Source organism: Oncorhynchus tshawytscha, unplaced genomic scaffold (genome assembly GCF_018296145.1).
Source record: "Oncorhynchus tshawytscha isolate Ot180627B unplaced genomic scaffold, Otsh_v2.0 Un_contig_766_pilon_pilon, whole genome shotgun sequence".
NCBI classification, from domain to species: Eukaryota; Metazoa; Chordata; class Actinopteri; order Salmoniformes; family Salmonidae; genus Oncorhynchus; species Oncorhynchus tshawytscha.
In genome coordinates, this window is record NW_024609833.1 from 1845726 (window position 1) to 1860816 (window position 15091).

General features: G+C 40.2%; 1 protein-coding gene across 14 annotated transcripts in view; it reads left to right on the forward strand.

The window, feature by feature from the left end:
• The window catches only part of LOC112248903 (far upstream element-binding protein 3), a 92766-nt gene extending 83184 nt beyond the window's left edge, over positions 1–9582 (forward strand). For all 14 annotated transcript variants that reach the window (XM_024418327.2, XM_042319566.1, XM_042319568.1 and 11 more), the window contains one exon: positions 7508–9582. In XM_024418327.2, the coding sequence (XP_024274095.1) occupies positions 7508–7516 (9 nt within the window). In that variant the 3' untranslated portion in view covers positions 7517–9582. The remainder of the gene's footprint in view (positions 1–7507) is intronic.
• The last annotated feature ends 5509 nt before the right edge of the window (positions 9583–15091 follow it).

Genomic DNA, 15091 nt, shown 5'->3' on the forward strand with positions numbered 1-15091 from the left:
TCAAACTGTTTGGCTGCTGAGGCTGGCTGCAGACCAGACATTTAGATCAAAGGTATTCAACTCTAGTCTTTAAGGATTGTGTTTTCTTCTACTGATTTTCTTCTCTCTCTTTAAAACCAGGGAACCTAGCTTAGTTTAGGTCACTCTCTGGCCCTTAATTAGGAGCCTGGAGTTGAATGCATAAACTAGCCTTATGAACTATGAATCGATAGGTACCAATACTAATACTGCCAGGTTTTGACTTTAGCCATCACCTCTCTTGTTTCTTAGAATAATACATGCCAAGCAGTATTTAAAGGATTATAGGTTTTTTACTTGTATTCTATTTTTTTGCCTTTTAAATTTGAATCTGTTGGAGAACCCCCACTACACCTGTTTAGGTGTAATATTTTATTCATTACACTGTGGCTATCCTCAGTTCTTCGCTCCATGACTACATGGCCATGTTAGTTTTATCCTGGTCTGTGGCCAGTCTGTGAGATTGCAGAGAAGCTGGAATGTCACCATGACTTTAAAAGCACCAGGGAGCCTTACTATTGAATGACGTTTAAAGGGTAAGTAGTGTAAACGTAACATATGGATTTGCATTAGTATACGCATCAAGAGTCCCAATGCAAAGTTATGCCTCACTTTTCTACTTTTCAAATTATTACTTAAAACTGATTAGATTGCAGAAGTCATGTCGGAGAATGTTTTTCCGGCGTGTGATGTAATATGGAGGACCCGGCAAGCCAGCCTATTCCCTATAATGTAAACTCCAATATAAATTAACTTCAAATGTATAACTTCAAATTAAACCAAATCATTTGCACTCATGTCTACTGGTTTCAATTACATTTTCAGCCAACTTACAAGCAAATACTGAATTTATTGTTACAAATCAACTTTGCTAGCCAATAAGGTTGCTAGCCAACTAGCCTGTTACATGCTGACCAGACCGGACATGTCACGTGTGCAAGCGTCGCAAAATAAATTTAGAAATCCATGTTATTCAATTATTGCACCCACACTTCTTGCACGTGCCAACAAGCGTCTGTGATGCCAAGGGCTAAAATAGAAGTCATTCCTATTTCTGATGCAGATCGCACTGCAAGTCCTGCCTCTCCCATCTCCTCATGGGTTTATAGAAGCAGATACCCACGTGCCATCTCCTCATTGGCAATACCCGCGTGGGTGATTGAAAGACTAAATGTTTTGCCAGTCTTATGGTAATACTATGAAAGTGTAGATGCCTATCACCATATAAGTTTCAAAGATGAAAAGGCCTGGAAGGAGGAGAGAGGACTAGAAACGATTCAGTTGGCCGTTTTATATGTGGATTAATTGTCGGAGTAGAGGACCTTGTGAATTTTAGGTAAAATAACAACTCAATATCCCAGGACAAATTAGCTAGCAACAGAAAGCTAGCTAAATAGGACAAATTAGCTAGAAAGTGAAAACTAACTAGCTAAATTGCCATACATGTTTAATGCTTTTCGACCTGTCCCCAAATTAATGTCATTGGTTCAGAGTTTGTTTTGATATTTTAACCTGCGTGTTGTGATTGTGTTTAGTGTACAGGGACAAAATAAATGTATGCACGATAGCGCACGCGTGCAGACGGTTTGGGTTCTGTGTTAGTGTTAGCCCTACTAACCTGCTAACATTAGCCCTACCAGCCTGCTAAAGTTACATTAGCACTGAATGAGTCACCCAGTTGCTATCAACACCTAGCTTATATGAAAGTTAACCAAAGCTTTGGAAGTACATAACACCTGCTAACCAGTTATCAAATGTTAGATAAAGGGCATTCGGGAAGTATTCAGACCCTTTGAGTTTTTCCACATTTTGTTTTATTTTTTAATACATTTGAAAAACTTTCTAAAATCCCATTTTCGCTTTGTTATTGTGTGTAGATTGGTGAGGGGGAAAAATTATTCAATACATTTTAGAATAAGGCTGTAAAGTAACAAAATGTGGAAAAGGCAATAGGTCTGAATACTTTCTGAATGCACTATCCATAAGTATTCAGACCTTTTAATCGGTACTTTGTTGAAGCACCTTTGGCAGCGATTACAGCTTTGAGTCATCTTGGGTATGACGCTACAAGCTTGGCACACCTGTATTTGGGGAGTTTCTCCCATTCTTCTCTGCAGATCTGTCAGGTTGGATGGGGAGCGTCACTATTTTCAGGTCTCTCCAGGGATGTTCAATCGGGTTCAAGTCGGGCTCTGGCTGGACCACTCAAGGACTTCAGAGACTTGCCCCAAAGCCACTCCTGCATTGTCCTGTTGGAAGGTGAACCTTTGCCCCAGTCTGAGGTCCTGAGCGCTCTGGAGCAGGTTTTCATCAAGGATCTCTTTGTACTTCGCTCCGTTCATCTTTGCCTCGATCCTGACTAGTCTCTCCTTTGCCTGTCGCTGAAAAACAACCCCACAGCATGATGCTGCCACCACCGTGCTTCACCATAGAGATGTGGTGCCTGGTTTCCTCCAGACGTGACGTTTGGCTTTCAGGCCAATGAGTTCGATTTTGGTTTCGTCAGACCAGAGAATTTAGTTTAGTTAGTTTAGTTAGGTGCCTTTTGGCAAACTCCAAGCGGGCTGTCAGGTGCCTTTTACTGAGGAGTGGCTTCCGTCTTGCCACTCTACCATAAAGGCCTGATTGGTGGAGTGCTGCAGAGATGGTTGTCCTTCTGGAAGGTTTTCCCATCTCCACAGAGGAACTCTGGAGCTCTGTCAGAGTGACCATCGGGTTCTTGGTCACCTCCCTGACCATGGCCTTTCTCCCCCGATTGCTCAGTTTGGCCAGGCAGCCAGGTCTAGGAAAAGTCTTGGTGGTTCCAAACTTCTTCCATTTAAGAATGATGGAGGCCACTGTTCTTGGACACCTTCAGTGCTGCAGAAAGTTTTCGGTACCCTTCCCCAGATCTGTGCCTCGACACAGTCCTGACTCTGAGCTCTACGGACAATTACTTCTACCTCATGGCTTGATTTTTGCTATGACCTGCACTGTCAACTGTGGGACCTTATATAGACAGGTGTGTGCCTTTCCAAATCATGTCCATTCAATTTAATTTATCACAGGTGGACTCCAATCAAGTTGTTGAGACATCTCAAGGATGATCAATGGAAACAGAACGCGCCTAAGCTCAATTTCGAGTCTCCTTGCAAACATTTTAAAAAACCTGTCTTCGCTTTGTCATTATGGGTTTATTTTGTGTAGATTGATGAGAGGAAAAAAACGATTTAATCCATTTACGAATAAGGCTGTAACGGAAAGGGGAAGGGGTCTGAATACTTTCCGAATGCACTGTATATGCAGTTATCTTAGCCGGCCAGCTAGCGTTAGCTCTTTAGCCAACTAGCTATTAGTCTACCGCCACAACTAAATCATAACTGCATATCAAAAGCAAATAGAGAGCAGAGACTTACAGATTGTTGGCTGGGGCCCATTTGATGGTAAAACTTGTAAGAGTGCAGGCTCAATTAGCTACCAAATCAAGTGGGGGAGAAGAGAAATCCAATAGCTATATAGCGAGAAAATTCAAAAATAGATCGTTTCCAGCTAGCGTGCTAACACTAAGCCAAGGTGGAAAAAGTTACAACACTCCCGTAGCCTACTTCACAGAGAACATACCAAAGAGTTGGCAAAACAAAAAGGAGAACAGACGAGGTACTACACAAATAGAGGAAGCAAGTATGATTGTCTTTCATTTTGAGACCATGGCAACAAGCACCAGCACCTACTAGATAACAGCCACAAAGGCTGAAGAGCATGAGTATGCCGCATCTGTTCATTGTTTACATCACACTTCCTCGTGATTGGTGGATTGTAGATCACCACCGCCATGTGTTATTAGAAGGGGTGCAATGCTGGCCTGGTCCCTGTAGTGCTCCTCTCTGGCCCCCATTAACAATATCTACAGCTGTTTTCAAATCCACCACTCGTTTTTTTGATCACCCACTTCTTTTTACGTGTGCCCTACCTGTTGAGCTGCTGGAGATATAGGTTTAAGTTCACTTTGAGGGAACAGACACATTTGACTCTAATCTCAAGGACCTCAGCCACCCAAACCACAGCCTGTGAGATAGAATCTGTTTTTCAGTCTCTCGGTCCCAGCTTTGATGCATCTGGACTGACCTATCTTTCTGGATGGTAGCAGAGTGAACGGGCTGTGGCTCGGGTAGCTGAGGTCCTTGAGAGCACTTGCCATTTGACTCTAAAAGAGTCCAAATGTGACATTAGCTAGCTTACCCCTTTTAATACCCCTTGTAATACTGACACTTGTGGCTGCTTCCCGTGATGTATTGTCTCTGCCTTCTTGCCCTTTGTACTGTTGTCTGTGCCCAATCATGTTTACCATGTTTTGTGCTGCTACCATGTTGTGCTTCTACCGTGTGGTTGTCATATTGTGTTGCTGCCATGCTGTGTTGTTGTCTTCGGTCTCTCTTTGGGCAGTGTTGTGGTGTCTCTTGTCTTCATGTGTGTTTTGTCCTACACTTTTATTTTTATTCCCAGCTCCGTCCCCGCAGGAGGCCTTTTGTTACTAGTAGATTTGGATAGAAAACACTATAAAGTTTCCAAAACTGTTAAAATAATGTCTGTGAGCATAACAGAACTGATATGGCAGGCGAAACCCAGAGGAAAGTCCAACCAGGAAGGACTATTATTTTGAAGTACTATTGTTTTTCCATTGAAAGCCTATCCACCATACAAAGACTTAGGACCCAGTTCACGAGCTCTGTGGCTTTTGTGACATTTGGCCAGTCTTTAGGCATTGTTTCAGGATTTTACTCTGAAAAATGAGGGAGATGCACCGCTTTCAATGAGAGGAAATTTCCATCCATGAACCAAGCACGTGATAGGAGCGCGCATTTCTTGTTTACCTTTTCCATTGACGAAGATTTTGTCCAGTTTAAATATTATTGATTATTTATGACAAAAACAACCTGGGGATTGATTTTAAACATCGTTTGACATGTTTCTACTATCTTTTATTGTACTTTTTTTACTTTTCGCCTTGGTTTTGAGAGCGCGTTGTGCCTTTGGATTTCTGAACAAAACGCACCAACAAAACTGAGGTATTTGGACATAAAGATGAACTGTATCGAACAAAACAAACATTTGTTGTCTAACATGGAGACCTGGGAGTGCCAACAGATGAAGATCAAAGGTAAGTGATTTAATTTTAATGCTAAAATTTTTGTGACACCTTGGTTGGAAAATGGCTGTATGGGTTTCTGTGGCTAGGAGCTGACCTAACATAATCGCAAAGTGTGCTTTCACTGTAAAGCCTTTTTGAAATCTGACACAGCGGTTGCATTAAGGAGAAGTTTATCTGTATTCGTATGTTTAACACTTGTATCTTTTATCAATGTTTATGATGAGTATTTCTGTTATTTGTTGTGGCTCTTTGCACTTTCACCGGATGTTTGTTTGAGACAATGCATTTCTGAACATAAAACCCTAATTTCAAATGAGGTTTTTGGACATAAAGATTAACTTTATCGAACAAAACACATTGTTTAAATTGTTTAACATGAAATCTTGTGAGTGCCATCTGATGAAGATCATCAAAGGTTAGAGATGTATTTAATCGCTATTTCTGACTTTGTGTGCCCACTCCTTGGCTGGAAATGGCTGTATGGTTTTCTGTGACTAGGTGCTGACCTAACATAATCGTTTGGTGTGCTTTCGCCGTAAAGCCTATTTGAAATCAGACACTGTGGCTGGATTTACAAGAAGTTTTTCTTTAAAATGGTGTAAAATACTTGTATGTTTGAGGAATTTTATTTATGGGATTTCTGTTGTTTTGAATTTGGCGCCCTGCAATTTCACTGGCTGTTGTCGAGGTTATTATAAAATAATAGCACAACAATAGACTTAGTCAAAGACCTAGTCACCTAGTTGTCACAATCTGATAGTACATAGTAGTCATGGAACACTGGTCACTTTAAAAATCTCTTCTGGATAGGACTCTTCATCTAAAATGACATACCCAAATCTAACTGCCTGTAGTTCAGGACCTGAGGCAAGGATATGCATATTCTTGATACTATTTGAAAGGAAACACTTTGAAGTTGGTGAAGATGTGAAATTAAAGTAGGAGAATATAACACAATAGATATGTTAAGATAAAACAAAATGTAAAAAATATATGAATTTTCAAATTTGATTTTTTTGAGAGAATTTAAAACCTTTTTTGTAATAAGATAGTACATGAGATTGATTTCAAGAAATTTGGCTTAATTAATTTGATATTAATTACATTTAAAGGATTGGAGGATTTTAAATAAATATCTGAGGGGCATTTTCCATTAGGATCTGTGATAATATCTAAGGGGCTTTTATATAATTCTAAATTAATAATAATAATTTCTTTGTTTAAAAAGTAATGATATTTTGTAGATTTCGTTTTCATTTTAACCAAGAGTTGGCAAGAAAAAGGCCATTCTTAAACATGGGGTGAGACATTCTCACTAATTTGTAAATAAAGCCAGTTTGTTATTTAGGTTTCTCCAGAAATTATTTATTTTAACTTGATTATATAGCAGACATCACTTGCTTATATTCAGTCAACACATATATCTTAACCTCTCTGGGCTCGTTCGGGACGCTATAGCATCCCACCTCGCCAACAGCCAGTGAAAGTGGCGCCTAATTCAAAACAACAGAAATCTCATAGTTAAAATTCCTCAACCATACAAGTATTTTACACCATTTTAAAGATACACTTCTCGTTAATCCAACCACAGTTTCCGATTTTAAAAAGGGCTTTTTGGCGAAAGCAGAACATATCATTATGTTAGGTCAGCAACTAGTCACAAAAAGCATTCAGCCATTTTCCAACCAAAGAGAGGTGTCACAAAAAGCAGATATATAGATAAAATGAATCACTAACCTTTGACGATCTTCATCAGATGACACTCCCAGGACTCAATGTTACACAATACATGTATGTTTTGTTCGATCAAGTTCATATTTATATCCAAAACCCTCCGTTTACACTGACGCCATGTTCAGAAATGCCTCCAAAACATCCAGAGAAATTGCAGAGAGCCACATCAAATAACACCCGAGGGTATACGACATGTGAGTTAAGAATTAATATATCAGACTAAGCTGCAGCAAAGGTCTGAGTAGTCAACGAACCCAAAACGCAACACGAGGTTGAAGACAAAGGAATCATATTCTACCCATGCTACGGATGAGTAGCTGCATCTAAGAGAGTGAATTCAAGCACTGTATTTTGGCACTGTATAATGGCCCAATGACCACTGATGATCTTGAAATCTAGCTTGGAAGATAGCCAATGAGCTGAGGTAAACGGCAATATGTAATGGTTATACGTTCGAAGACCAGCCTTTGTCGTAAACTCTGGCGGAAAAAAAGTTCATTTGCCATTGCAAATCCTACCTGACAGAGCCACGAGTGTTACTCATAGCAGTACATCTGTTGATTTTATGTGTTGATACAGGGCTCATACGTGAGAGTATTCTTACTGAAACATTTTTTTTCCCCACAGTGGCAGTGATTCTGATTATGCGCCACCAATGTCTAGGTGTCCATCCCCCTCTGAAGCTTGTTCATCCAGCCGGACCCCTGCTGTCTCTGGCTCCACACCTACCCGGCCATCTAGAGGTTTGAAGTCAGTGACAAAGAAGCAGAGTTGGGGAAGACAGAAACCTGCAGACAGAGGGTCGTTGGCACTCTGTGTTGGAACCATTTCCACTAGTTTTTAGACCAAAAAGGCAGTCAGGACCTCAACTAGACATGACTGCAAAGTACAGACCCCTTTCAACTTTTTCAACTGTTTTTCACCTCGTCAGTTGTTGATTCCCTGGTGGCGAACACCAATAAGTACGGGGCTAAGTAGCAGGCAGGAAAGAAAGAGGCATGGAATCCCATTTCCATGTCAGACCTTTTCTGATTTCTTTCACTGGTCATTTACATGGGGCTGGTGAAGTTGAAAACTCTGAAGGACGACTGGAAAACGTCAGCTCTCTATCAACTTCCTTTCCCCACCACTGCCATGTCTTCTAAAAGGTTTCTGACTATCTCACGGGCGCTTCACATCAGTGACCCAGAAGTTGATGGGGAGAATGACGAGAGGCACAGCAAGGTTTGATAGGCCCTGCAAAATCAAACCTCTCTACCCCAGCATCGTTGAGGCCTGCAAGACCTATTTTCAGCCTGCCCAGAACCTGTCCATCGATGAGAGGATGGTAGCCTCAGGCCCAAATCAGCATCAAACAATACATGCGTAACAAACTCACCAAATGGGGTTTACAAACTGTTTGTTTTGGCTGATTCTGTGTGTGCCTACACTTGCAATTATTTTGTTTATGAGGGGAAAAACAGTTTTTCTACCGGTAATGGACTGAGTTATGATTCTGTTATGGAGTTATTGGATTTTCAACTGCTGGGGAAGAGCTACAAACTGTTTGTGGACAATTTCTACACAAGCCCTACCCTGTTTACAGAGCTGAGGAAGCGGGATGTGTGGGCTTGTGGCACCATTCGGACCAACAGAGTGGGCTTTCCAAAAGCAAAGGTGAACGACATGCCTAAGATGGCCTACTCTTTGTAAAGTGGATGGATACCAGAGAGGTGGTCATGTGCACAACTTTCCACAAATCCTTCAGTGGTGATCACGTCGTCAGGCATGTGAAAGACGGTAGCGGGGCATGGACCACAAAAAGTGTCCCCATTCCAGCTGCGTGAAGGACTACAACAGGGGCATGGGAGGTGTGAACCTGCCAGACGCACTGATAGGATACTACAATGTTCTCCACAATACCATGAAATGGTACAAGAAATTTTTCTATCATTTCATTGACATTGCTGTGGTGAATGCCTTCATCCTCCAGAAGGAAATGGCCAAGAGCTATGGACAGCCCCCCATCTCACAGCTAGCCTTCAGGGAGCTGCTCATCCAGGAGCTTGCTAGCTACAGCAAGTCCACTGCAGCACCTTCTGTCCCCTCCACCTCTGTCCCTTCTGCTCCAACCAGTGGTGTTCACCTGCCCAGATTAATCTCTGCAGGCATGAATGTGCCTCAGGGCTAAAATGGCACAGTAGGGAGACGTCGTTGTGCCCTTTATCACAGGAAATGCCCCATCACCTGCACCACCTGTTCAGTAAGCCTCTGCTTTACAGCAGAAAGAGACTGCTATGGGCCATGGCAACAGTAGCACAATATTGTGTAGAGGACTGAGGGTCTTCACAATATTGTAAATAGTTACCTTTTGTTATTTTTAATTTATCTTTTTAAATATTTGTATTTTTTCTGGGGGGAGGGCGTGTTAGAAAATAATTTATATATTTTGTATATAGTTATTTCCTTTCAAAATGTATCACTGTACCAATTCGGCCACTTGTGTTCATTTGGGTACATTTGTGTGGGACACCTGGGTGACTTCGTGCTCAATGTCATGTAGCTCACTCATTTTTGAAGTTATATGTCTAAAACTTTGCTCAGCTATTGTTGCCATCTTATGTTCTTCATTCAAATCATCCCCAGCATCCTATCTTTTGTTTGGCTGTTCTTGTTCATTTGAAAGATGATGCAGCAACAATAAAAAACAGAAAACTTGTTTATTTCCTTGTATTTTCTTCTACCAGATCTATTGTGTTATATTCTCCTACATTCAATTCACATTTCCACAAAATTCAGAGTGTTTCCTTTCAAATGATACAAAGACTATGCATATCCTTGCTTCTGGGCCTAAACTACAGGCAGTTAGATTATGGTATGTCTTTAGGCAGAAATTGAGAAGAAGAAGGGGGGCTACCCCGAAGAAGTTAAATAGTACCTGCAAAACACCAGTCTCGACATCAACAGTGAAGAGGCGACTCCGGGATGCTGGTTTTCTAGGCCGAGTTCCTATGTCCAGTGTCTGTGTTCTTTTGCCCATCTTAATCTTTTCTTTTATTGGCTAGTCTGAGATATGGCTTTTTCTTTGCAACTCTGCCAGGAAGGCCAGCATCCCGGAGTCACCTCTTCACTGTTGACATTGAGACTGGTGTTTTTGCGGGTACTATTTAATGAAGCCTTGTTTTTTTTTAATAATATTTTGGAGATTTCGTTTTCAAATAACAAAAAGTGAGTGAGGAAAAAGGCTTTTCTTGAACATAGGGTGAGACATTCTTACTAGTTTGTAAAAATTTTTTAAAAAAGAAGACCTTTTGTTATTTAGAATTATGTATTTCTGTTTTTAGAGGGAGAGAAACCAAAAGCCCACCGTCGCCTCATCAGTCTCCCGGTCGAGGCCGGAACAGGTATCGAACCAGCATCTGTAGCAATGACGTTTGCACAGCGATGCAGTGTCTTAGACCGCTGCACCACTTGGGAGGCCCCATCCACAAAGTTTTTAATGCTGATCAATTGCCTTGCACAAAGTATCTATTGTCCTTCTAATAGCCCATAATGGCGTTGTACAACGTGACCGGTCGGGAGTAGGCTACAATAAGAGCTAAAATAATCCTAACATTTCCACACCCTAATTGTGGTCTAACCAATACCCAAACGGAGATTCAGTGAAATAGAAATCTCATTGATTTATCGAGACCAGTCCCCATGCTTGTCTCAGAGCAGTGCTGTCTTGACCTCTGAATGCTATCTTTTTCCCCTTCCACTTGCCTCTTCCATTAATTTTGAAAGAGTATTTTCCAGTAAGCATAATCAGTGCTCTAACTCATCCCTTGTGCTGGTCTGGAGCAGTGACACAGGGCACCATACTAAACCACAAATTACCTCTATGTCCCGCAGCATAATCTCAAAACTTTTAGTTGAGCAACCACTGTAGGTGGGGGGCGGCACGATCGGTGGTTGCTCGTGCACGTGAAAGCCGCTCAGCTGAGGCAGAAAAAATTGGAGTATGCTATATTTTGGAAAACTACGCTCCCACCTAAAGCTTCCGGTCTGGAAAGCCCTTTAAAGGTTGATGGTTTTGTCCACCACATAATCGGAGCCATACCGCTCATAGTGTTTACTGTTCACATTGCCCTTACTTTATAAATAGTGATGCACAGCAGCATTGGCAGGAATGAGATGTCTGTCCAATGCGGCTGGCTATTCCCAAAGCGGGGCTTCTCCAGTATTCAGAAGCCCACCTCCCTCCTCCAATTCCCACTATCATCCAAATGCCCGACTGGGGCTTTCCGGCAGCTCTGTGAGTGAGAAAAAACATAGACTGAGCCACTACATGTGACTGATAATTGTAGCCCAATTTACTAAACATATGAATTAGTGCAAGGCCATTAATCTTCATGAGAAGTCTCAATTAAGCTGTTTTAGTCACCAGAAATGGCCATGGGGTCGAAGACTCCCTTCTCTTTTCCCAAACAGGTATTTAGCCTATTTTAAAACATGTTTTTTCAGGGCAGAGTTTATGAGCACATGTGGAACCAATATTGTATGGTTGCTGTGGCTTTTGTGTCAAATCTCATGTAGGCCTGCCTAGTTGAATTTAAACTGCACCAATCAAGCAGATATCATTATGTGTTTCATATGGGCTATATGGTCAGGACCATCAACATACTGATGGCTGGTTTACCCCAAACACAGATGAGGCTAGTCCTGGAATAAAACTTAATTAGGTTACTTTAAATTAAGTCTACATCCCAAAATGTACACTTAGAAAAAAAGTGCTGTTTGGGGTTCTATATATAACCTTTTGTTTTTTTGGGACAAGATTAAAGAACCCTTTACTAAAAAAAAGTTATACAGTGCCTTCAGAAAGTATTCATTTTTTATTTTATTTTATTTCACCTTTATTTAACCAGGTAGGCTAGTTGAGAACAAGTTCTCATTTGCAACTGCGACCTGGCCAAGATAAAGCATAGCAGTGTGAACAGACAACACAGAGTTACACATGGAGTAAACAATTAACAAGTCAATAACACAGTAGAACAAAAAAAAGGGGAGTCTATATACATTGTGTGCAAAAGGCATGAGGAGGTAGGCAAATAATTACAATTTTGCAGATTAACACTGGAGTGATAAATGATCAGAATTCATATTCATACCCTTGACTTATTCCACATTTAGTTGTTACAGCCTGAATTCAAAATGGATTAAATCATTTTTTCTTCTTCTCAGGAATATCTTATTTACATAAGTATTCACACCCCTGAGTCAAAACTTTGTAGAAGCACCTGTGGCAGCGATTACAGATGTGAGACTTTCTACTTAAGTCTCTTAAGAGCTTTTTTCACCTATATTGCGCAACATTTGCACATTATTCTTTTCAAAATTCTTTAAACTGTCAAATTGTTTGTTGATCATTACTAGACAACTATTTCAAGTAGATTTTGTGACTCCAACATTCACTGTCTTCTTGGTAAGCAATTCCAGTGTAGATGTGGCGTTATGTTTTAGGTTATTGTCCTGCTGAAAGGTGAATTAATCTCCAAGTGTCTGGTGGAGAGCAGACTGAACTAGGTTTTCCTCTAGGATTTTGCCTGTGCTCAGCTCCATTCCATTTTTTTTCCCCTGAAAATCTCCCCAGTCCTTTACAATTACAAGCATACCCGTAACATGATGCAGCCACCACTATGCTTGAAAATATGGAGAGTCATACTCGGTAATGTGTTATGTTGTTTGGGGCAAATCCAATACACAAATCCAACACTTTGTATTCAGGACAAAATGTGAATTGCTTTGCCACATTTTTTGCAGTATTACTTTAGTGCCTTGTTGGCAACAGGATGTGTGTTTTGGAATGTTTATTCTGTACATGGTTCCTTTTCTGCACTCTGTCAATTAGGTTAGTATTGTGTAGAAACTACAATGTTGTTGATCTATCTTCAGATTTCTCCTATCACAGCCATTAAACTCTATAACTGTAAAGATGTAATTAATAACTTCATCATTCTCAAAGGGATATTCAATATATATATTTTTACCAATAGGTGACCTTATTTGTGAGGCATTGAAAAAACTCCCTGGTCTTTGTGGTGGAATCTTTGTTTGAAATTCACTGCATGACTGACGGACCTTACAATTATCTGTATGTGTACACAGAGTGAGTCCATGCAACTTATTATGTGACTTGTTAAGCAAATTTTTACTCCTGGACTTTAGGCTTGCCATAACAAAATGGTTGAATACTTATTGACTCAAGACATTTCAGGGTATAATTTTTATTCATTTGTAAAAACAAAAACATAATTCCACTTTGACATTATGGGGTATTCTGTGTAAGCAAGTGACAAAAACATCATCTTAATTTTATCCATTTTAAATCAGGCTGTAACACAACAAAATGTGGAAAAAGTCAAGGGGTGTGAATACAGTGAAGGCACTGTATATAACTAGTGAAGGCAAATAAACTTGAGGGTTCTAACCCTACCCCAGACTGTAATGGGGATTTTTGAAAACAACAGCTAACAAACGCTAACTCAGTCACATCAAACTCTGAAATGACAAGTAACAATCGCTTTTCATTTGTTTCAGCTGTTTTCGCCTGGTCAGAAAAATATGTTAGCTCTCTATGGCAGGAGGGAGATCTAATTCATATATTGCAACATTGTTGCAGAGGTCTCAGTGGCAAACAGAAAGGTTCATATAAACCTATGCTGTTGCAAGCTAAATGCTAGCTAGATGCAAGAGGAAATAATGTGTTTAATAAAAGCATACATTCTTAGATTAAAAAATATTCAAATTGAACCGGTGGTTGAACCAACTTGCAAGTAACCTACAAATAACCTCATTATTTTTCTATGTATTAGGATAAGCAAAATGGATTATTTAATTCAAATATATGAAGCCAAATTCATTTTATAAACTATATCCTATGCTAGATAAATAAAAAATGCTATTATAATTTGAGCACCTTTTGTAAGATAGCTAGCTAAACAGAAAAGGCTACTTTAATTCGCCACTTTACAAGCTAGCCAGCTAACTCTTTCAAATAAACATATATATGCCAAATAAAGCTACAGACCATGCCTGACATTGGCAATTAGCTAATTGTTACTTTTATGTCAGTGTGGAGTCAATTTAGGGGACCATGTTTCATGAAGCAATTAGAAGACTTGCTGAATGAGAGGAGGTATGTATGAATGATTTATAATAAATTATGTATAATAAGTCTTGGTTATTCAATAGCCTACCTAGTTAATCATTATGTGTGGCATAGCATTTTGTCTTCATTTTGGCAGATCAACTCATTCTTATTTCTGAATATTAACTTGTTTTTGCTCTTTTTTTGTTTTGTTTTTTTGAACCAGTCAGGCAACAACCCATACTGTACTGACAGGGACGGATTTATTCAAGGGGGCCCAAGAGGCAGCAAAAAAAACAACATATACAGTAGATTAGAAATGTAGTACTGTATATATTTTAACATTTACTGCAACCGCTAACCACAGGAAGATTCAGGAGCCTGCTCTCAATGAGTGTAGACAGCCTGTTGCTTCCTACTGCCGCCCTGCTTATCGTCAGATGGTGGGAGGAGAGGTGGTAGGGGGCCCAATTGGGTAACTGTGGGGCCCTTCCTTGTTTGGGTAACTGATTTAACAGTAATTCAACAAAAAAAGAGCCAAAAAAACAATTGCGCAAGAGGCAGCAAAAAAAATTATACATATACAGTATATTAGAAATGTAGTACTGTATAGTTTCTAAAAACATTTACTGCAACCGCCAACCACTGGAGGATTCAGGAGCCCCTCTCAATGAGTGTAGACAGCCTGTTCCTGCCTACTGCCGCTCTGCTTATCGTCAGATGGTGGGAGGAGAGGAGGTAGGGGGCCCACTTGGGTAACTGGGGCCCTTCCTTGATTGGGAAACTGATTAATAGTAATTCAACAAAAAAAGAGCCAAATAAACAATTGCCTTCTTTTTTTAAACAAATTTATCCAACCACAGGAGCCCGCTGTCAATGTTCAAAATACACCAGAGAGAATAATTTAGCCACAGAGGATCAATAGTTTTTTTAATTAACTGGTTTATATTTGATCACAAGCACATACTGATAACTTTCAAAATAAAAGAAAGACCAACATAGTGTGGTAGGGTGTTGGCGACCACAACCTGGCAGAACAGCTTCAATGTGCCTTGGCATAGATTCCACAAGTGGACCTAAACCATGCCAGGAAAATGCAC